Genomic DNA, 25,211 nt, shown 5'->3' with positions numbered 1-25,211 from the left:
TTGCCATGGAATTTGTAGTGTGTTCTGGGTGGTTGCAAGGGCATTGTCAGCGAACGGTTGCCAGCCTGTTGCTATGGAGTTGTTAGGGTGTTCTGGGCGGTTGTTAGATAATTACCATTTAGTTGCTAAGGTCTTCTGCCTGTCAGCATGTTGCTATGGAGTTGCCAGGGTGTTCTGGATTGTTGGCAGTGCATTATCATACAGTTGCCAAGGTATTTTGTCTGTCACCATGTTTTTATGGCATTGCTAGGGTGTTCAGAGGGTTGCTAGGGAATTACCACACAGTTGCTAGCGTTTTTTGGATGTCAGCACGTTGCTACAAAGTTTCTAGGGTGTTCTGGGCAGTTTGACATGGAACTACCGAAGAATACTGGTTGGCCACGTACACGCTGTAAACTTTCGGGAGTGACAACCGCATTTAAATGCAGTAGCTGTTGAAAATAAAGTAAACATCTGATAGAGGAGACGTGATAACATCCGTCAAACTGTACTAAACCGCTATCAGCAGAGGCTCCACAATATACCTCTCCCAGCCATCCTGCAGTGTCTGAGGTAAAAGCTAGCCGCCTGATGGTACATGGTCATTGGTGGAAGTCCTGTGACGTCATCAACGACTAGTCGTCAAGTTCGGGTTCCGTACACACTGCACAACATTTCTGTAAATAGGGTTCCTGCATTTTGCGGTAGTTAATTCGCTAGTAGAATGCCATTCTCAATTCTCAATTAAAGTCCTGTAAATTACTATACTGTGTTAAGCACTAAAAGGTGAATTGACAACCAAATTTAAATGCAGTGTGTAAGTGGCCATTGTCAGCATGTTGCTATAGAGTTGCTAGGGAGTTCTGGGTGGTTGCCAAGGCATTTCCAAAGGACTTCTGGTTGTCATCCTGTTGCTACTGAGTTGTTAGGGTGTTCTGGGCAGATGCTAGGGAATTACCATAAAGTGGCCAAGGTCCCGTGGATGTCAGCATGTTACTATGGAGTTGTACACAGTTTTCTGGGTGGTTGCCAGGGCATTTCCATGCAGTTGCTAAGATCACTTTGTTGTCAGTATATTGCTATGGCGTTGTTAGAATGTTACGAGTGGTTACCAAGGCATTGGTATGTGGTTGCTAAGCAAAATGTATCTGAAATAAAAGCCAGTTCACCCTAACTATATAATAGGTATTATATTAACAACATAACTTCCTGTAAGTTAGTGTTGCTATGCAGTTGATAGGTGATTAATTTTGAACTTTACACTCACAAAGGTGAATATTAATACTATAATATGTTTACCACATAGACTCAACTCGGTATCATAGACTCAACTGAAGTAAGTCCCAATAAAACTCTACACCAGATGAACTCAAACAAATTGTGACTAAAATGATCGAGAATTATGCCTTTTCCACCTTTCAAACACCACCAGCGAGATATTTCAGTCCACTGTGGCTTGAGAAAAAGATTACTCGTCTCTCACCTGTCCATCATTTAGGGGGCCCGAGGAGCCCAGTCCTGTCTTCCTGTCCGCTCTTAAACAGGTGTCCTCCAGATTGAATGTGGAGTCTGACAGCTCATCAGGAATCCATTAGTTCTCCGTGTTGTGCTATTTGTGGATTCTAGATAATGTTGAGCGCCCCTCCTCTAATATATCCGCAGCAGATCGACCGAAGAGGTTCCTCGGCACTGAGAGGATAGCTTAATCTCCACACCTGAGCACTCCTGACTGCCTACGCTCCGGCTCGCCAGTCTCATCTCTCCCTCTCTCTCTTTTTCATTGCTCTCCTCTTCCTCTCTTTCACACTTTGACCATTTCGTTCTCAGTTTCTCTCCTCCATGTCTCTGTTTGGCTTATTCTTCTGATTACATTATCTGGGAAAGGACATCCAGGCTCAAGATGAAGCGAGACCCAGCGAGGACGTCCAAACAGGAAGCAGGGAAGACACAGACAGGAACAACATCACACTGCTGCCTCTCAGCCCCTGCGCTCAGCTGATAATGTCTACTATTCAATCCTCGCAACAATCTCGTTCTCTCTCTCGCTCGCTCTTTCTCACTCTCTCCATCTGTAACGTACCTCACACTTCTCCAAGGATTTCTTTTCAATACCAGAGGCAACGGTAAAGTTGGACCCAGAGCTCTGGCACCTCTGCACTTACTCTTTCCATACTGTTCCGGAAAACCATGCAACAGTGGCCACAAACTAAATCACACTAAAATTCATGTCCAGTGTTTTGAAAGGGGATATAAAATAAAGGAAAAATCGAACTGCAAAGCCGTTTTTATGTTTAGGCTGCACAGATATGAGAATGAGAGAAACATATGTAAGAAGAGACATTTAAATACCATCTGCAATGGAAGCTGAAGATGTGCACCTCAAACAAGAAAAGTGAAAAGGAAAAGTATAAAAATTAAAAAATCAAGGCAACATGATTGATTCATGACTTCCCAGCTAACAGAGAAAATTTGCACAACTTTCAGTAATATATTTTAAAACGCTAGGACAAAATATTCTTAAAGTAAAGATAAAAGGAACATTCGTAGAACTTTATTAATAATTGATTTACTTTCTCAATGGAACGTCTACATGATGTTTTTTCCACTTGATGAACATTTTTAGAAACATTTTTGTAACCTTTAAATAACACTGTACTAGATATTTGATAATGTTTTAGAAACAGAGTTTGCAGTTAATTACAGATATGAATATTAATAGTAGCTAAAAATAGTTATTAACGCCAATACAGAACAAATAACTGAAAGTAACAGATAAAATCAAGTATAACAGTAAAAATAAAGTCATAAGACAGCAGATTCAGAAACAAGTATAATATTCAAACTTTTCACTTCAAGGCTGAATACATTGCGTTGTGATTTAAAGAAACTGTTTATCCAAAAATGAAAATGTAGGCATCATTTACTCCCCTCATGACTTTATTACTACTGCATAACACAAAAAAATACATATGGGTGTATGGGCAAAAACATTCAGTTGAAACATTCTCCAAAATATCCACAGAAGAATGAAAGACATACTCATCTGGAACAACACGTTTAGCAAAAAAAGCAGTGCTTATAGGTCTGTGTCTCAAAATAATTCTACAGCAAAGTCAGAAAGTTTATAAAAGACCAAGACGGCACAAAAGATTACGTTCAGGTCACGTTAAGCCAAGGCACTAAGTGACTAATCCACTGGGTCAGACCTACCCAGCAGGCTAATAATGTCAGTATGAACGTCAGCTCTCTGTGTAGTCAGAAACTGAGCTGAACTTCACTATTATCCTTAAAACAACCTTCATCTCTTCCAACGCAAAGGACTTGGAACATCCTTAGACATATCTGGGTGACGCCGTTTCACTCCTGCGGCGCTGGAAAGAAGGAAAGCCTGCAGCCCGATTTCCCCTGCAGTCATGTTGTGGCGGCGCTTTGTGTCAGAGGGCCTGTCGTCTAATTTCCCTGTCACTTTTCATACATTCTGCTCCGATCCACAGCTGCTGAGCCTCCGCATTGAGATTCAACCTCAAACACAGAGCATGAAAGGGGCAGGCCATAGCATTCCCATTGCTATAGCACGCACCCTAGAGCTTTAACATAACACACAACTGTTACATATCGCTTCTAATTAGTCAGCATTTTACCCATATGGTGCAGATTAAATGGGATTCGCTTGAATAATGAGAGTAAGCGGGGACGAGAGATAAGCAGGCGGCATTCAGCCATGGATATACATATCTGCTTCATATATGTCAGCTTATTCGTGCTAATGAGTCTCATTAGCGAAAACAATTAGAACTGGTTCATGGTTTCAGTGGATGAAAAATGTTAGTTGATGACATTGCATTACTTGTACTATGAACTGAAGTATGTACTTTGTTAGCATACTATTTTTGTATGACTGAAAAACATACAATGGTAAAATATACCACAAAACGTATTTCATTGGACAATATATTTCCAGTCATCAAATACATGTGACAAAGTGTATTATTTATAAAATATATTGTTCATAATATATATATATATATATATATATATATATATATATATATATATATATATATATGTGTATGTATTTGTATATAATTTTATTTGTATTTTTTTGTACTATAAAATGTATATTTTTCAGGACGCGTTAAACTGATTAAAAGTGGCATTAAGGACATTTATCATTTTATAGAAAATTTCTATACTGTTTTTGGAACTTTATAGTCATCATAGAATCATGAAAATTTAGCTTTGCCATACCAGAAATAAATTACATTTTAAATATCAAAATATGAAACAGTAAAAACGTAATTTTTAATAATATTTCACAATATTACTTTTATTATATATATATATATTTTTTTATCAAATATATACTGGAGCATAAAAGACTTCAAAAACATGAAATCAATGACCAGAAAATTATATATATTGCGGTCAAACAATTAAAACAAGTTATCGCATCCAAAATGTCTGTATAATATATATTTATTATGTGTATATATAAATGCACACAGTATATATTTTGAAAATATTTTCATGTATTTACATGTCCGTATATTAATATAATTTATATTATAAATATATTTAATATATAAACACAACATAATTTTCTGAAATATATGCATATTTGTGCATTTATATACACATAATAAATCTATGCCACACACATGCATATGCTATGTCAACAAAACTTTTATTTTGAATTTATATATGTGTGTATGTACATTTGGATAGGACATTTAGAACACAAAATCAACACAAGCTACTCCTCTATTCCACAGGGCAACGCATTATGGGTAAAATTTGCCAGTAAAACATGCACGTAGGCAAGAACTTTAAATATGCACAAAAGTACATCATTTGGACAACTGGCATATTTTTAGCATATAATGATTTGGGATGCTTAAATTCTTATCTTTATGGTTCAGTACAGATAGTATGTGAATTAAGACCCAGCACTGTAGCAAACAGAACTTGCAATGGTTATTCATATTTAAATGAGCAGAACTCTGTAGCCAAACTCTGGCCTCGGGATTCTAATTAAACGCCTCACTCAATTAAAAACTTGACTGACGCTATCTCTGTCTTTTTTGTATGCACACTTCTGACATGCTTTAGGTTTTGGGCCTGGTTTGAAAATTAATCACTAATTTATTAGCTTTCTGCACAACCTTGTTCGTTGCCAAACGACACCGCGGTTCTCTGATGTCGACAGAACCACTGCTAATGAAGCTGTTTACTTTAGTTAGTATTTGGAATACCTAATGAGCCATTATGAGTTAATTGACTGGGCTGAGAAGCATTTATTTGGGGGTCTAAAGTCAGCCCGTTCGTATTAAACCAAGGGTTAATAAGAGCAATTCAATGAGAAATGACTTCTTCCAAACCTATTTTTAACAATCAAATCATATGTCTCTCTTAGCCCTCTCCTCCCTGGCCTTGCCACAGCAGTACTTTCAGAAAATAAGCCTGTTTTTTTTGTGCTGAAAAACACTGTTATTTATTTCTATTTTCTATTATTCATAATGACTCAAAGATTGTTTTTCAGTTTGTTTCTGCGCCATTTCACTTGCATAAAAAAACAAATAATCAGAAAAATGTATGTGCAAGAGTCTTTAAATATGGGAAAGACTGTCAAGAGCCTGCTAAAAGAGATGCTAAAATAGAGCATAACCATAGGAGTTGGACCCGTATAAATCCTGGCGACTCTGACCTGCGGAGCTGTGTGGCTCTCGGAGGCTGTTTCTGCAGATAAGGTTCTCTCAGACAGTCAAGCTCAGGAGATGAAGCTGCTTCTTCACTGGATCATCAAACAAACCATAGAGGCAGAGAGCAGCCCAAGCGAAAATAGAGCGCTTTCAATCAAAATTTTGCCTTATTGAGTCAGCATAGGCAAAGCCATGGATGTGAAAGGCCAAAGAAACAGCTTGATCATATATATAATGATGTATAAATGTATGTATATAATTTTTTTTTTTTTATGTAAATGATCTAAAATAATTACACATACACACATATGTGACCCTGGACTAGAACTTTTTTTTTTTATATTTATTTATTATTTTTTTAATACATAATCTGAACGTAATTAAGCTTTCAATTGATGTATGGCTATTTAGGATAGGACAATATTTGGCCGAGATACAACTATTTATAAAACTGGAAACTAAGAGGTGAAAAAATAATCCAAATATTAACAAAAAAATCAACATTAAGTTCTTAGCGATGCATATTACTACTCAAAGTTTAGTTTTGATATGTTTACAGCAGAAAATGTACAAAATATCTTGATCTTAATTTGCTAATGATTTTTGTGATAGGAGAAAAATGAATAATTAATTTATATATGTATATATGTGTGTGTATATATATGTATATGTATATATATATATATATGTCCACTCAATTATTGGTCTTTGATTGTTAAAATAAAGCCCCAACCTACATTTTTTTAAAAATATAGTTTTAGTTTCTATATCCTTTTTCACTTTGAAATATGTTACTTCGAAGCAAAACGGGGTTGCTTCTGTTGAGCTAAAAAGGCTGCTTTGAAATCTGAATGATTTTTTTTTTTTTTTTTTTTGTCTGCAAACAAGACATAAACGCATAGCATAAGTGTTGCTGAGGTGAGCTGAGCCTCCTGAAGGCCAGATCCATTACTGCTGACTGCAGACTGAGAAAAACACCGGTACTGAATGTGCTGTTACTATGGTGACGCTAGTTAACAGCTGACAAAGGGGCTGACTGATGGGCATATGTGACTCAGATGCTAAAGGACAAATGTAGGAACGCAAAAACATGCTTCTGATGCCCAAATGAACAATGCAACTTATTGAAAAGCCTGTTTTACAAAAAAATCTAAATTAGACTCAAATTATGCAAAACATTTATTTGGTTACTGGTTAAAATTAAATACTAAGAAAAGAGAAGAATTCAAAATATTTTTTTCTTTGGAATAACATGCAATGAACATCGATGCACATTAAGAACAGAAACATGAATTGAATAAAGTAAATAGTGTCGATTTTGACAATTTCATTAATGTTACGTAAGACAAGTGCTTTATCAGGCCACTGAATATTTGTGTTGAGAAAAAATATTGTGGATCTGTAGCGCATGCAGAAGAACATCAGACTCAATTAAGACCAAAGCGTGCTGTGTATCCATTTATAGTACCAAAGATCCTCGGCTTCACAGGCTCCAGGGTGCCCTCCAAAATTAATAATGTCAGCCAAGGAAGGAAACGCAGCACTGGGAGGCAAGGGCTTGCTGTAATTGGACATACATGTTCTTAATGTTCAATAATCATAAGCTTTGTGCCAAAACCTAGTGAGCTGACTACATAAGCATTTTAAGGCATCAATCAATCAATCAGATTTATATAGCACTTTTTAACAATACGGATTGTATCAAAGCACTGAACAGTATCAAATAGGAGAATAGATAATCATTAGAAATGAAGTGTCCCCAACTAAGCAAGCAAAAAGCGGCAGCATCAAAGAACCAAAAAGTTGGGGGCCAGAACATATTGAAATTATACATAATTTATAAGTTAATATCATTTTTTTGAAGCATTATTCTAAAATCTATTGAACTAAAAAAAACATTACATATGAAAAAATTTATAAAATACAAAAATCAGTCTTTGAAACAAAGCCATAGACTGTTGGTGGAGAGTTATGCCAAGGAACAGGGAGGCTCTGTTCCAACAAGCTCCTAGTAGCCACTGGCAGTGTAAGGGAATTATGGGAATTGTAGGCAAACTTGCCCTCAATTTACATTTAATTAGATCAGCGAATGGAAAGAGGACCTGAAGCTCTTATCTCAAATCCATCCAGGCTGATCTCTGGAGGTCAATTTCATGCCTCTGAGTGATAATGCTGATAGTAATTACCGTGATTATCATCAGAATTATTGCGGCTCTCGTCGATGGCTGACTCTGGGGCGGTTATATTATTAACCTCTGTGCTTAAGCATGTCATTTGGCCGTAGCTTGTTAGATAGTAACTCACCGTGATCACAGGGTCCAACTGTCCTGGTGAGTCAAATCAGATCAATTAATCATGCTCCCATGTTCTAATAGCTCTAATAATAGAAGACCAAATGGGAACAAACATTCCAGTTTGAGACCAAATGTACTGTAAAAGATTGAAAATCATCCAAATAAAAGCCCAAATGACCGTCACATTGAATATTAGGTTGGATGTCTGTGTTCAGCAGTGCTTGTGGTGGAAGAGATCATAATCATCTCTGGCTCTAGAATGCATTTATAATTTACGTCGGGGTCATTACAAGGGCTGATGTCCACTTGTCAGTGCTTTGTGACGCTCTTTAAGTGATCGCTCACGTCCTCTCACAGCTAAATGGATGGGATCAGGAGTTAATTGCACTGAATTTTAAGCAGCCCCTCCTTCCTGTCAAACAAGATGAATGGGAAAGGCACATTTGATAGAAAAAGGTGTGAAGTCCATGATTTGCCGCTCGGGTTCATCATCATAATTCCAGCTTCCAAAAAAATCTTTTTTATTGTATTGTTTTTTTCCCACTGCCTGTAAAACTCATAATCACCTTGCTTTGAAAATGCATTACTTATCACTAAAAATGCACAAAAAATTATTTCTTTCACAGCCACATGGGTTGCTGATGTGAGGCGTTTGGTGCGTTTAAACATGTTTCTATGCAGTTGCAAAGCTAACGTTTCTTTGGTGTTTTTCATTATGTTGCTACGTGGTTGCTAGGGTGTACTGAGTGGTTGTCAGGGTGTCGTTATGTGGTTATAATGGCATGTGCACATCAGAAGTGAAATGAATTATTAGCGCAAGTAGATTACATACAAAGTTAATGCAGAGATGCGAATAGACACAAATTTGCACCAGGCGATACATATGATGTGAACTGGGCGTCGTGAGATATCCACCTCAATCGCATCTATTGTGCAAGTTGAAGAAAATTCAACTTGATTGGAAAATTAGCTTGATGTGCTGTCGCGCAAGCCAGTCAGTGAAGAGCTTATTAACATGTCCGGTTGTGAAACAAAATGTTTTTTTATATCCAGAGTAATTTAGAATGATGCTAAAATGTGTTGTTTGTGTGAGCACACCATAAGATAAAAGTTTTTGTTTTATTCCAACAGTATGTTGCTATGGTGTTCTGTGTGGTTGCTATGGTGTTGCTAAGATGTCCCGAGTGGCTTTAGTGTGTTGCATTCGGAGTGTTTTTTAGCATATTGCTATGTGATTAAAATGGTGCTCTGGGTGGTTGTAGCATGCAGCTCTACAGTTGCCAGGGTGTTCTAAGTGGTTATCAGGGTGTTGCTATGTGGTTGTTAGGGTGGTATGAATGGTTTTGAGATGTTGCTATGCAGTTATTGGAGTAGTTGTTCTGAGTGGCTTCAGTATGTTGAATTCTAAATGTTTTTCACTATGTTGCTATGTCTTTGCTAGGGTGTGCTGTATGGTTTTCAGGGTGTTGCTATATGATTTTTGTGATTGCTAAGTTGAAAATCAAACAAAGCTTTATTCTCCATAAATCAACAGTTGCCTCCCCTCATAAATTCACAAATGAAAGAATAAAACGCATCTGAAATGCTGCTCTGGGTGAAGAAAACAAGAATAGGCTAATTTAGAGCAAAAGCATCAGTGTCAAACAAGAATATACATATCTATATTTACACACAAATGGTGCAGTGAAATGCCTTTAGAGACAGGCTTTCCCTGAGGTGAATATTTATGGAATAAATCAGGCTGGGCTCTTTAGAGGGACACTAATGAAAGTTCTCACCCGCAGCCACGGCGCTTCGGCAGCTCGATCCATCATTCCTGCGTGTGGGGGGAGAGACGGCTGCAGAGGGGTCAGTGCTGATGCGAGGGCTTTCTGAAGCGACCCTGCTTGTTTTAAGGGCCCCGGTGAAGTAAGACGGTAAGGAGGTGGAGCGCTGCGAGGTGCAGGTCGAGGGGGGTGGCACTTTAGCTCCGTGGAGACGGAGGCAAAGGAGAGTTAATGAACGAATCGACACGCGCCGCACACAGTGATGGTGGTGGCGGTTCTGCATGGCTGCTCGCATTATATCATCTCTGGGGTACGTTCCCCGCACCCCACCTTCATTCGTTCACACACAAACCATCTGTAGCATAGTGAAAGGATCAGAATACAGCGCGTGAAATCTGTTTCTGATTAAAGCTGCTTCTTCAGGGAGAAACGAGAATGCGAATGAACAGTAACGAAAAAGGTTTGGCTTTCTAGAAAAATGGAAATCTAAGGCTATATGTTAATTTATAATATGCAACCTCATATATATATATATATATATATATATATATATATATATATATATATATATATATATATATATATAATAAAAATTAAAAAATTTTGTGCTGTCAAACAATTAATCGCAATGCACATAATTAAATCTTTCTTATTTTTATTCAATAGATTCCATATATTTATATAACTTATTAATGTATAAACATATTTTTCTTACATATATGTATATGCATGTGTGTGTTTGTATATATGGATATATGGATATGGATGCAATTAATTGTTTGAGAGCATATGTGTATGCTGACATATGAAAATATGTAACACGGATTTTAGGAAGGCAGGGAAATATAGGTATTTGTTGACAGACATGAGATGTTTTCTTCCCTTAATAGTCTTGTAAATATGAGATTAATCACAAATATATACAGTAAGACGGACTGCTGGGTTTTTTTTTTAACTAACCAACCAGTCTACAGGTAACTATACAGCAGCAGAAACAGCAGCAGTGTTTAGATGGGGCTACAGCAGGGCTGTGAGGGTGGAGGACTAGCAGATGGATTGAGAAAGAGGAGGAGAACGACCTGTACTGGAATTGAGCCACACCTGGGACAGCACACCTGAGTGGGCCAGGGCAGATCTAGATCGAACTGATACGGCTGCATGGCTTCTGAGTGCTGTCAAGATCGCCTTATGACACGAGAGTGAAAAAAAATTGGAATACCGGGAGCAAATCTAGGAATATAGCTTTCACATCCTTGCATAATCCCACTTTAAACAAGCGGATGAAAGATTACTAATACAGTGACAGATAAACATCCATATAGGAAAGCGTGGGGATTGTGATACAGAACAGATGCAGCCAGAGCTCTAGATAAGAAACCACAACACTGAGAGGCTTTTTCCTCTACAAAAACATTAAAAGAACACTTCCATATGGGCTGCCCGCTGTACCACTTTAGGTCAGTGTGTCCGTACTTAAAGTGCAGCGGCCGAGACTAGGATCAGGGGTACAGCAGGAACAAACGAGAGCCACAGGAACGTGACATGGCTGAGTGAAGCCAAGGAAAACAGAGGAGGGGTTGTTGAAATGTCAGGCATGGTTGAGCAGGGGTGACGCTTGGCCCCTGACTCCGGCGAGCAGGGTTGATGATAGAGTCTCTCACGCAGGCAGATAGCAGCAGCGGTAAGATCAGCTATTCATCGTGTGCCAACAGCAGACTGGAGCTGATGGAACCAACAGAGGTAGAAAATCCACTAATGAATAATGTAAAAAAGCTTCTGAATGTTGTTTTAGTGTTGGAAGAAAATTCAAAAAATATTAATTCATCATGCTTTTAACAGTTGCAACAGTAACTAGATTTAATACATAGAATAAAATAAAATTAATGTATTTTATTCAGTTACAAAAAAACGTCCTAAAACAAGAAAATAAATCGACTTTTGAGAAACATGTTCAACCACAACAACAGCTAAATAAAAAATAAAATAAAAATAAACTTCTGAATGTTTCTTTACTTCTAAAAGGAAATAAGAATAACATATTAACTAGGTCCAGCTAACTAAATATTATCATGCTTTTACAGTTGCTACAGGAAATAGTAACTAATTTAATACATGCAATACAATAAAATACATCCTCTTTTAGAGAAATGTCCAATATTGAGCTGTTCAGTACCAGCTGACTATTAAAAAGGTAATAAAAATGATTTCATAGTCAAATATGCATATGTACATATGCGTGTGTTTTTTTTTGTTTTTTTTTTGCTTTTTTTTTATGCATGAATAACTGAATCATTCCTTCCACCAGTGTATTCAAAACATTTTTCACTGAAGTAACCGTTTTCACAAGTGCATCACAGATTAATTTTTTCAACCGATTCATTCAAAATGTTGTTCATTCAAGTGACCGCCTTCACACGTGAGTCACTAAGTCATTCACCCAATTTGATCAGAAACACAGATTCATTTAGGACTCAAACCAACAGTCATGTAAAGGCATACAACAGTTCTTGCTGTGAATTTGTTTGGAATAATTGTAAATTATAAATGTTTCCATGATACAACTGCAATATATATAATATACCGCCATAGAAATTCAAAGAGGGTGAGAGAGAAAATCACATATCAAAAGAAGAACTCGGTTTCTAGAAGGCGTGTAAATTACAGATGCGCAGCTGAGTTTGACAGCCCTGCCACATCTTTAACTGAACGCATCCGGATGGTCAGGTCATGACACCTGTCCCATAAAGCACAGCACTCTCTCCAGAAGGCATGTTACGACGTCTGTAAATTTTCAGGTGCACAGAGTGAGGCCAGGGGAAAAGCGCAAGGGGTGTGACACGGTCCTGCTTCAAACAAAGAGAAAAATGTGTGCCAGGTGTCCACATACACACACACTTTGGCAGGATAGTTTTTACCTGTCAAACAACAGGCCGAGACACATATACACACAAAAGAGGGCTGTCCTTCATGTAAACCCACACCTTCGGCTGAAATTTACAACCTTCTGTTTTTTACTGCCGAAGGATGGCTGACATTGTCTGCTACAAGAGGGCAAGGCGGTTATAAATCACACGGCACACTCTCTCCTGCTCCTTTCACTGCTGTGAAAGAAGAGATGAGCAGAAGACACGTGTGGAAAAATGCAGAATCAATAACAACACGAGAAGCGTTTTAATATATTCAAATTTACCAATGAGGGGTTAGAAATGATTTAATATGACACATATACTAGATACGCATATACAGTATACATACTAGTCAACATTTGAAGTGGATCAAAACCACTCATTAAAGTTGTCCCACAACCTAAAACCAAAATGTTTTTTTTTAACTTTAATGATAACAAAAATATTAGCCATTCAATTTAAACAAGTTGACAAGCCTTCAACCTTACACATATTACATACCTATAATGTTTTAGTAATTTTTGTTACATTTCTGCTTTTTATTTGCTTATGGCTGTTTCATTTTTTTTTTTTTGTATTCATTTTCACTTATTTTAGTCAGTTTAGTCAATTTTAGTTTTGTCTAAAATTTTGTTTCTATTTTTTTATAATAAATTTTCTCTTCATTAATTTTTAATCCTTAGTTTTAGTCATTTTATCAACTTACTACTGGCCATGTTTAAAAAAAAAAAAAAAAAAAGAAGAAAAAATGTACATATGTTATTTTCCTATTTATACATAGCTGCAGATAGTCATTTGCATTCATTATTGTTTTTTTGCCAGTTGAGAAGCACAGATCTTGTACATTCACTGGTCTGGTATCTGCCAGCATGGTTGATATGAGGCCGGTAAATCACTCTGGACACCTCTTAACCTCTCTGTGATCTCAGCATTAAAGAAATATTTACAATGTCTCAGCAATACGTCTACAGTAAGATCCCTCAGAGGGATTAAGAGCGCACAAGCAGAATAACAATTCATTCTACAGATGAGGCTAAATGTCATCAATCATTATTGTTTATCCCCCATGTAAAAGCAAGTACCACATCTCAGAAACGGAGGCGCTGCCAAATGGTTTCTACTGTAAATGTTTTCAGCCCGTTGACACGTTTGATAGACGGCTGTGAGAGATGTAAAACAAAGCAAAGGACAAACGAGGAGAAACTGAAACTTTTTTTCAACAGAAAATCCTCTCATGAATATTAAATATAAATGGAATGACATTAGCATTTGAGCAGGATATTAATCATGTTCCCAGGCACCTGTCAGTGAGCTAATTGGATAAAACAACCAGCCAATCAGCAGCCACCGTCATTAACAGACAACTGAAGTGATTTAAACAGCTGGAGAAAGCTGGAGGGGTTCTCTCACAGATCTGACACTTGTTCTCCATATAAAAATATAATCTAAATGTCAAAGTTGTGTGTATTAGGAGGCATTTCATATGCAGAGCAAGTCGATGCATTTTATTTAAAAATCACAAAGTCTTTATTTGCAAAAGCGTGCACCAATAATCACATTTTTAAAAAGTAGAGATAATTTTTTTGCGCACACACACCTAGCTCTTTAGCTCACTTTTTTCTAACATATCAGCTAGCCCAATATCTGAATTTTAAAGAGTTAATATGACATATCAAAGGGAGACATGTTTCCTATTAAAGTTGAAGCTGAGGTTAGCACTACTGTCACACTATCTTCACTTCCAAAAGAGCTTAGCTTCCCCTCACCTGAGGACAACGAATCAAACCGCAGAGGGTTGAGATTGCGACAGGAAGATTAGTGATACCTCGAAGCCATGTTAAAGTCTCCTTTCAAAAACACACTGAGGGTCTGCTCTCTGAGAAAGCGTGTGAGAGGATTTCGCCTGGGTATTTCTTCGGAATTGCATCACAGTGCTATCTACCTGGTAAACTCCTGCTTTTCCTGAACAACTATGTAACTCACTGCTTACTCACCAGTATGATGCATTGTTGGAGAAATTAACTAGACAATTAGCTGTTTTCCAAACTGTAGTAGCTTAACTGTTGCACATTCATTCTCTTTACACTAAGCATGTAGAATAAAATGGTTACATGCACTCTCAGAAATAAAGGTACAAAAGCTGTCACTGCGGTAGTACCTTTTTAAAAGGTAAACTTTTGTACACATTGGGTTCAAATATGTACACTTTAAGTACTAATATGGTCACCCTAGTTAACATGATTAGCACATTGCAAACATGTTATAGTATGTTGCTAGTATAGTGAAGGATTGTCATTAAGCTTTGCTAGTGATAAACCCTCTAAGTCTTATTGTACAAAAGTTTTGACACCCTCAACATAAGTCTATGGGACTTTTCATATTTTGATTGTTCTGTTTAATGAAAATCATAAGTCAGATCAGTTAAAAAAAAAAGACAGTCTGACCCAAGTTTGATGGTTCCAGCATGACAACTCTAGAAAGAGTTTTGTCATCTCAGAAGAAGCTTAAAAAGCATTTAATAAAACTTAGCTTACTATGACAATTCTAAAGCTCAGATATTTCTTTAACTACTAGTACTAGTTGCTCAAGTTTTAATCAAAAACTTATTTTCACTTTCTAAAAAAACAAGACCTCTTTTTTTAACATTGTGATCAGAAAGTAACTTTCATATTCTTCAAATGTGTTAAAAAGTAATGGAGATCTGTTGAAACTCATTTTCTGCACCCTAAACATTTACATTTAAAATCTATGCTGACATATTGTGCTGAGTCCTTAACTTTTCTTTACACTGTCCTAAACAGGTCTTCAAACAACCTTTATAAAACCTGCACAAACCCTGAATAGTTTTAACTGAAAGACGAGGTTTGGCATAGTGGGCGCAAATAATATGGAAGAGAGGAAGATAAAATCACAGTGCCACCACAGCTGTAGCCCTCTGATACAAATAAATTCATAAAATCCAGCTGCTGTAGAAGGCCTGATTTATTAGAGGCTCTCACGAAAACGAGAGGTTTTGAGGTTTCACATGAGCCATTCGTCTACCGCTATCTTCCAGCGCTCTCCTCCACTACTCCAGCTCTGATAAAAGCCCATGATCTATGTCCTCGCCCCCTCCCACGGCCCCACCGGGCGACACAGACCAGAGCACCAATCACTTGACAGAGGAGAGGACGTCTTTCCCATAGTACAGTATGACATAATGCCTCTTTCGAAAGACAATCATAGCAGCAAATGATTCACACTAGATCGGATGATTTTTTTTATAGAAAGCCGGCTATGGGAAAAAGTTAACCCGTGATCAGAGCATCTCATGTGACACCATTAACATGACAACACCTACCAGTGCCTGTGCATTTGTGTAAGTGTGTTTGCATGTGTGAGAAATGCCCTGTTGACAACAGACAGCTGTGACGATGAGTGTGAGTGAAGGATCGAACTCGAGAGGACATGCAAACACTCTCGGTGTTTGACCAAAATTCCCTCTACACCCCTTGCATGAATGTGAAGTGACAAGAGTTTTTATGCTGGCTGCAGAAGCACGTCAAGCTCATCAGATACTTAGATCATGGTGCAAAATGCTAAAGAAGGGCAGCTTGCAAAGGAACGTCATTTCTCGTCATTGCAACACTGCACTGCTCTTATAGTAGTTATTTTTTCTATTTGAATCATGTGCGTTTTGAATCCTATTCAGTGACTCCTGCCATAAAACTAGCACGCTAATGGAATAAATCTCACTGGTGATCAGATTGTTTGGTTGGATATGGCGACTAAATATTACTGGCTGCTTGTGTTAGATTGGTATCATGCTTTTTCGTTGACGAGTTGTAGAAAGCTGGCACATTTTTGGATTTTGAGTGTGACTCACCTACCAAAACTGTCCAATGCTACAATATGTTTAAATATATGTACCTTTATAGTGTCATAACTATACATCGGACGAGTAGTATGTTCAAATACCGGGCTCATTGGAAAAATGTTGAACATTTCTACAAAACGATACTGCATTTTATTTAAAATTTTGAAATACCGGATAAATAGATAAATCTGGCAAAATTTTATTATAAATGTCCAATAATTGGCACTAGAATTTTGATACTATTTTGAGTTTCAAAATAATGTACTACCTAAACTAAACCCACAGATAGCGTTAACACCAGCTAACATGACTTAAAATGTATTTGCTGAGGAAACGGTGGCATTTTAGATTCAGCAAATCTTTAAAATTGTTTATTGTGACTTACGATTTATATGGGTTCATACCTGAGTGCTGAGTAGCAATGCTGTACCAGGTACGGTATCGAGCAAGTTTACCATACACAAAAAGCTGTAGAAATCCGCCATGCAAACGTGACAGTCTACAGTTTACAAAGCATGCGCTATGCTATATATCCATTGGGTCAAGTTACTATCTGATGAAGCCATAACAGAAACATATCACTGTAGGTCATAAGACAATGCTAATGTTCAGAATGTGTATTAAACACACCTAGAGGTTTTCAAAGCATTATTGAAAAGGAGGTTAATTATAGAATTTGTTTTTAAAAGTGAAACACAGAATTGTAACAAACCGCACGTCCTGATCTGTGCTGAGTTACATGTGTTCCTGGGTCAACATAACTTGCTGACCATATCTCTGCACCTAAACTTAACCTTACCCATGAATAATGCTTAAAGTCAGGGTAAATGACAAATGAATGACACTGATGTACAGTCACCATACACTGATCGTAAGCCTAAATTTCACTATAAACCGCTTCTTCAAATCTGATCGGTTAATTACACTGTTGTTCCAGAGGCAACAAAGAAGTTGATTTAGGAACATGTCGCACTCAGCAAAATCACACGAACCGCAGTCCATCGAGGTCGTGTGACATCAAACCCAGAGTCTTACCTTGCAAAGAAGGATGCGGCAGCCGAGGTGCCACTGGAGGGCGCTGTGGTGACCGGGGCAGGAGCCGGGGCAGGGCTGCTGTATGCACTGGGCCGGTCAGCGTTGTAGCGGTTGAGCGCGGCTTCGCTTATACCCTCTCGGTTGCCCTCTGACACCATCTGAGAAATCTGTATGCAAGTAAAAGGGTATTAAAAAACAATCTGAGAAAGGCCATCTAAACGAGACCAAACGGCTCTATTTACAGATAAATGCAATATAGCTCAAGTAATGCTCTCAGTCTTTTATGCCCCCCATGGCTCTTATTTCGCAGATATGCTTGGGAAAAGGGGTGAAAACTGCTTCTATTTGTGTCTTGTGAGCTACAGCAGCGTCTCTGGAAAGTGTCCTGGGTCACGCAGTGGCGGTGAATAAGTTTAGCACAGATTCTGCCAGGCCTTCAGATAAACAACTCCTCTTAGACGTGAGTCATGAGAAACAGTCCTGATAATTGCGCTGTGAAGGGCCCACGGCACGGCTGGCTTTCTTAAACAAGCATTCAGCCAGACCCACTCAGGGAGATTTGGAAATAATCCGGACACCCTCCCCTGCCCCAGCTGTAAATAGATGGTGAGGGCACTGCTGTTGCTGTGGGCTGGGGTCTGTCATTTGGCCCCAAATAAGGACACACGAGTCCCTGAGGAGGATGAGCTCTGTTGTACAGTGAACCAGCAGTCCTCCGTGTGTTTACCCAGAATGCTTCGCAAATGTAGGAAAGTCTCAACCAGATAAGCTTGGATGGACAGCGAGAGAATCCAGATCTGTGCTTTTATCACTAAAAATGTCCAGCACTGGACATACTTACAAGATCATTTATATGTACTTTACATATTTTTTTATCAACACATTTCATCAAAAGCATTATTTCCATCAAATATGTGACCCTTGACCTTAAGTCGCTGGGGTATATTTGTGGCAATAGTCAAAAATGAATTGTATGTGAACAAAATGATTGATTTTGCTTTCATGCCAAAAATCATTAGGATATTAAATAAAGATCATGTTCCATGAAGGTATTTAGTACACGTATTTACCGTAAACATATTAAAACTTAATTTTTGATTAGTAATATGCAATGTTAAGAACTTAGAAGAATATTTGGACACTAAAACGAAATAAAGGTGGTTTTCTCAATATTTAGATTTTTTTTTTTGCTGTATCTTGGCCAATATTGTCCTAGCAAAGCATACATCAATGTAAAGCTTATTTATTCAACGTGTAGATGATGATTTGAAAAACTGGCATTTATGACTGGTTTTTTGATCCAGGGTCATGACATTGTGTGATGGAAATTGCATCTTTTTTTTTTCTCTAATGCAAATTTTTTACAAGTCCACGTTCTCCAAGACAGTATTGTACGTAAAAATACTATTATACACATACTAGAGCTATTTTTATTATCACAGTGTATGCATAGTGATATTATCAATAATGATAATAATAATAATAATAATATCACTTAATATAATGATGGATGTAAAAAATTGTAACAAATTTTCAAGAATTAATGTGATCTTTATTAGAATAATTCTTAGAAAATATTTATCAAATATAAATAAAATAATTTCTCAATTTTTTACATTTTTACATAGTCTCTTCCATCAAATTAACGATACTTTCTGCAAACGGGCCAAGCAGTACCAACAGTGACTTTCACACCTCTGAGAACGAGAGTCTAAACTGAGCTCTTCACAGCCAAAGGCTCATGGTGTCTTCACAGTCTCACAAGTGTTATTTCAGTCTGGCTGCAGGTATGGTGGCAAAACGCACAGCCATCTTAAAATACTCCGTGATAGCACATGACTGACAGGTATATTTAGCAGCGTCTGCACTCGTTACAGCTTCTTAACGCTGCATTGGTCTGGGCATGCATCCATGTGACCGAGCACTGGATTTACAGTAGGTCTGTTTGCATTTGACAACTGCAGTAGCTGTCGAGCTAAAACGTATGGAATGAAATGTCACGGGACTAACCACAAACCATTAAACCTGATAATGCGCGGCTAATAATGAACACTATATTGATCCTTTGCCAACAAAAAAAATCGGTAATATAGATTTACAAAACAGTGGTCATCATAAACAATATTATCCTACGACATACTGAAGAAAGGGTCAACCTAGAAGGCTTAGTACAAAGGGCAGTATGAAAAAATATTAAAAAGCTTTTATCCCTTATTAATGAATGGATTAAGCCAGTACACAAAGCTAAATCCTGCTCATTCGGTACACACTTGTCAAACGATGATCTTATGACATAATAGTCATTATCTAATTCTGATCATGCAAATCTCCCTCCTCAAGCCAAGCCAGACCAATTATGGAAACTAAGCTGCAAAAATGGGTGTTTCGAAGCCAGAGTCATGAGCAAATTAACATATATAAGCCTATTAAGTATTCAGAAACAGTCAATCACGACAGATAATTTACAAATCTTAAAGAAACATTGCTGAAAACGTATTCACATTGAGTTTGTTTCTTCATTAGAACAGATTTGAATGAATGTATCATTAGATCACTTGCTCACTCACGGGTTTACTGCAATGAATGGGTGCCGTCAGAATTTCAGTAGCCGGAATGAAAGGTTTATACTTAAAAACGTCCTAATGATGAATTTGTTTTTTACAAACATAGATTTTCACTTCACACGACATTTTGTTTTGCTTTGGATAACTCGTGCATCGTTGTGATGGTTTTTTTTAGCTGTTTGGACTCTCATTCTGACGGCACCCATTCACTACAGAGGACCCGTGGGTGAGCAAGGGATGTAATGCTACATCTCTTCAAATCTCTTTTGATGAATTATGGATTGCCAGAGGGGGGAGTAAATTGCAGCAAGTTGTCGTTTCTGGACGAACTATTCTTTTAAAGGTGCAGTAGCAAAATAGTCTAATTCTCCAAAAAGTGTACAATATGGAAAATATAAAAATACTTCTGAATCTTTAATTAATGTTTGTTTTCCATGAGGCAATTCTATCCTCATGGCGGCATTCAAACAACTCAGTCCTGCTCACAGCCAGTCAGATCATCTGGGAACCGACGGCTGATTTGCCATCTGTTGTGCAGGAATGAGAAGAAGGAGCATTAAATACCAGCAGTGCCAACAGCACAGATTGCACCTCTCTGCCCATCCTCCCATCATCCCTCCATCCATTCTCCTCCCTCATTTACTTCTCCTCTCTCTCCTCTGTCTAATAGTAGCCTTTTGTTTGCCCAAATGTAATGCCCTGTCCATCTATCCATCCACATTCAACTGTTTGACATTGACTTTGACCTTCATACTGCTTTGCTGGTCCATATGGCTTTGCAAAGCTAAATTAAAAGTCTTAGCATTTCTGATATCAGTCAGATAACGGTTATTCAAAGATCATCAGATAGTCGGCTATTGCAAGTCTTCTGTCCAAATTCTCCAGTTACAAATAACGGGCTTTAAGGCAGTTTTCTTTCATTTTTTTTATATGAACAAAATGTACACGTGTACACTATCCCATATTTTTTTATTTAAAGAGAAATAAAATGGATTATTTAAAAAATGTACTTAAATTTAATTGAACAATGCATGTTAAATTCTAAAATAAAAAAGCTAAAGAACCACGCCTGATAAGAATGTTAATAAAATGAAAAAATAAATAAATGGATTAGTTTAGAATATAAAGATATAAAAACTATTTTTATATAAAAAAATATTAAATGAAATTACATTAATGGAACAATGCATGTAAAAATGCTATTAAATTATAAAATAAAATAAAATAAAATAATAAAAGAACCTTGCCTAATAGTGTTAAAATAAATAAATTTAAACAAAATAAAATTAAAAATAAAGATTATACATATTCATGCAAATAAATGCCAATGTAAATAAAATAACTAAATAAAATAAAAATAAATAAAAAAGATTATATATATCCATGCAATGAAATGTCTAATGCTAATCAAGTTTTATTTTGAAAACAAAAATCAGATTTTCAAGCGAACATCCTCTATTTCAGGAACTTTAGATCTTAAGAAGATTAACGTGATGTTTTAGTATGTTACAAAATTGCAAATACTAGCGGGGAATACAAAGTGGGGAATCTCAATATTGCAGAAAATATCACTCTAGTGATTTATTCAAGCATATTAGAATTGCCTGAGTACAATTATAGCAACTTCACCACAGATGACAAATTACCAAATACGTCCCTGCGTATGTGTGTGAAATCAATATCCAGGACATGTAATTTTATGGATGTCTCATTTCATGTGTTTCAACGGCAGGCCGGCCCCCCCATATGACTGCACCAGCTCCAGGTTTTCATGAGACCGTGGCCAAGTGCAGGTGTGATGGATGAGGAAGGTAGAGAGCATTTCTGAGAATGGAAATTTCCTGATGCAGCAGAAACACCCAAGAGAGGAACGAAAAGATCTAAAAGAAGCCCTTGAGTGGAGGTTTCCTTCCACCCCGTTCCCCAGCGGCACCCTTCACACCCACATGAACAGACTTCCTCATTCATCATAATTAAAGCCCGAACACACTGCACTGCCTGGATACTCCTCTCCTGGATATGTTAACTATTCTTCACCATCCCCTGAGCGTTCTCTATATCTATGTGTGACAGTTCACATTCACTTCTCAATTCAGAAGGGATGGAAAACGGGACTTACAGTCCTGGATGGGAATAACACACTGAAGATGGGCTACAGAAAGAAAGAAAACCATGGGATGTGCTTAAGGGGGTGACGCATATAAAAAAAGTACAGTACAGTACAGTAGTTAGTGTGAATATTAAAAATTCAATTTTGAATGGCCACATTCCACAGGAAGCTAAATCAAGGAAGCTTGGAGCTTGAATGAAGGAAGAGAAATATACTGAATTGCATCTATCTATCTATCTATCTATCTATCTATCTATCTATCTATCTATCTATCTATCTATCTATCTATCTATCTACCTATCTACCTACCCACCCACCCACACAATAATGCATCTTTCTATTTGGCCATCCATCCATCTATCCAACATTCAATTTGCCATCCATCCATCTTTCCACTTATCTTTGTCCGTTCATCCATCCATCCACCTACACAATTGTCTATTCATTTGTCTATCCATCACTCAGTTTATCTCTCTATTTGTCCATCCACCCATCTGCTAAACCATCTATCCATCCATCCATTTTCTGTATTTACCATCCATCTATTCATCAATCCATCCATCTATCTCTCAATTAATCTATCTGCCCATTTGTCTATTAATCCATCTTTCTATTTGTCCATTCATCCATCCATCCAACATTCAATCTATCTGCCATTCATCCGTCTTTCTGTTCATATATCAATTTGTCCACCCACTACCCATCTTTCTATTTGTTCATCCATTTATCCATCCAGCCATTATCTTTTTATTCATCTGTCCATCCATCCATCCTTCTATCCATCCATCCGTCCATCATCTTTCTATTTGTCTGTCGATCAATCCTACAGTCTCGTTTTAGCTACTACGATTTTTTCAAGCCAACGTTTACATTATTCCAGTTCAAAATTTGTCATAGAAATTTCTCTGCCATTTTCATTACACATTTTAATTCATTTTCATTTGACATTCTTACAGAAATTCAAATGCATTGTTTGCTACTTAAATTTAAATCGAATTCAAATGTTCATTTAATTGCTATTTGATAGACATTCTCAGTCCATTTCCGTATGCCTGTTGCAAACACACGGCAACCATTAAAGCAAGACACATATTGTTGTCAGCGGTGACTCATGCAATCCTCCTGTTCTTATTTTGGCAAGATTTACATTGATTGTGACATGAAGGTAGGCGAGTTGCCAGCTAGCTTGACCTGATGGATGTAAAATAGGGTATATTTGTATTCAGTTTGTGTACAGTCTATGATGTAGAGAGTCTCTTTGAATGAATCAATTTAATAACTCTTGACAGAGCAAAGGAGACCCCCTACGCTTTACAGATGCTCTCTGCCCATAGCATCAACTCCAGCCAAGCAACCAATTTTACAAGGGACTTTTTCCTCAAAATAATAAACATAGATTCAACAGTTTATATAAAAACATATTCAAGACTGAAGTTGCCTCGTCATGCCTTTAAATGGGCCTGCAATGTAGACATGGACACAAGCTGGAAGTGTCCGTTGGGTGGGAGCCACATTCCTGCTCCAAAGAAATGGATGTGGGTTTTATAAAAGAGCCCTCCTTGAGGAGATTTTATAAGGGATAAGACAAAGTCCACATGGAATGTCAGAGCTCTGTGTGTGGCACACAAACTGTTTTTATAACAAGGTCCTGCATCCAGGGTAATTGTCACTATCGGAGTGACTCTCCAACTCAAGCTTAAAGGCTTCCTGTGCACAAAAATCAGCCCCTTGGGCAATGAAAGAGAGAGAGAGGAGGGGAGGAACTGAAAATAAAACACATCTTAACCAAAGTAAATAGAGGCGAAAAGCAGAGGAGTCACAAAAGACTCATTGAGATGGAGAGAGAGATACAGAGCTCAGCTCAAGGCAGGCAGACAGAGCATGGGAGAGCTGAGAGACGCGTGTCTAAATGAAGACGGTGAAGGGTGTGCCCCATCTACAGCCTAAATGACTTCCTTGTTCCACCATGTTGTTTAACAACTGGCACAATCAAGATTAGACACACCAAAACTCTGACCAGGAGAATCTTGTGAGACCAAATCAAACAGTCAAATGCCAATTTTTTTGGGTCGAAATGCTAGCCTTTTGAGGTGTAGTTCACCCCCAGAATGAAAATGCTGTTTAATAATAATAATAATAATAAATAAATAAAAGATAAGTAAATAAAATGCAAATGTACATATATAAAACATATGATGAGATACAAAATATTGTTATAATAATTATATAATTATCATCACATAAAATCATCATACATGTTTGTGTAACGACTAAATATATGCTACAAAATAAAAATTTTGCAAGAAACTTTACAGATTATATGGTCAATATAACAACAGGCTCAAACAAAGAGAAAAATCTTAAAAAGCATAACATGATTTAGAATGTAATTTTTCACTGCTAACATAACTCGATAGCAGCTTGCAAATCAAAAATGGCGTTATGGAGCAGAATTGACATCAGTAACATCAAGCCTTCATTGTTCTATTGCATCTCTTAGCAAAAAATAATTTCAAACCCAGTTAGTAAATAAAGACAGACTCTCTCTGTCTCTCTCTCTCTGCCTCTCTCTCTGTCTCTCTGTCTCTGCCTCTCTCTCTGTCTCTCTGTCTCTCTGTCTCTCTGTCTGTCTCTCTCTCTCTCTCTCTCTCTCTCTCTCTCTGCCTCTCTCTCTGTCTCTGTCTCTCTCTGTCTCTCTCTCTCTCTCTGTCTCTCTGTCTCTGTCTCTCTCTGCCTCTCTCTCTGTCTCTCTGTCTCTGTCTCTGTCTCTGTCTCTCTGTCTCTGTCTCTGTCTCTGTCTCTCTCTCTCTCTCTCTCTCTCTCTCTCTCTCTCTCTCTCTCTCTCTCTCTCTCTCTCTCTCTCTCTCTCTCTCTCGTTTAAAATATTTCTTTGAATTCTTAGACGTGCCCTGTGTTCAATTACACTGAACTTCCGTTCAAAGCACTTCAATATGTGTTATTATAGAACGGATAGATTCTGAGTCAACGAGTCACATTCAAGG

General features: G+C 37.5%; 1 protein-coding gene across 3 annotated transcripts in view; it reads right to left on the bottom strand.

Moving 5' to 3' along the window:
• The window catches only part of kif26ba (kinesin family member 26Ba), a 91,257-nt gene that overhangs the window by 34,302 nt on the left and 31,744 nt on the right, over positions 1-25,211 (bottom strand). For all 3 annotated transcript variants that reach the window (XM_043262758.1, XM_043262759.1, XM_043262760.1), the window contains exon 4: positions 17,536-17,702. In XM_043262758.1, coding sequence (XP_043118693.1) covers positions 17,536-17,702 — 167 coding nt within the window. The remainder of the gene's footprint in view (positions 1-17,535; positions 17,703-25,211) is intronic.

The sequence above is a fragment of the Puntigrus tetrazona genome, chromosome 17, assembly GCF_018831695.1.
Source record: "Puntigrus tetrazona isolate hp1 chromosome 17, ASM1883169v1, whole genome shotgun sequence".
NCBI lineage: Eukaryota > Metazoa > Chordata > Actinopteri > Cypriniformes > Cyprinidae > Puntigrus > Puntigrus tetrazona.
Note: the sequence above shows the minus strand (reverse complement) of the source record. Positions and strands in the feature narration are given on the sequence as shown.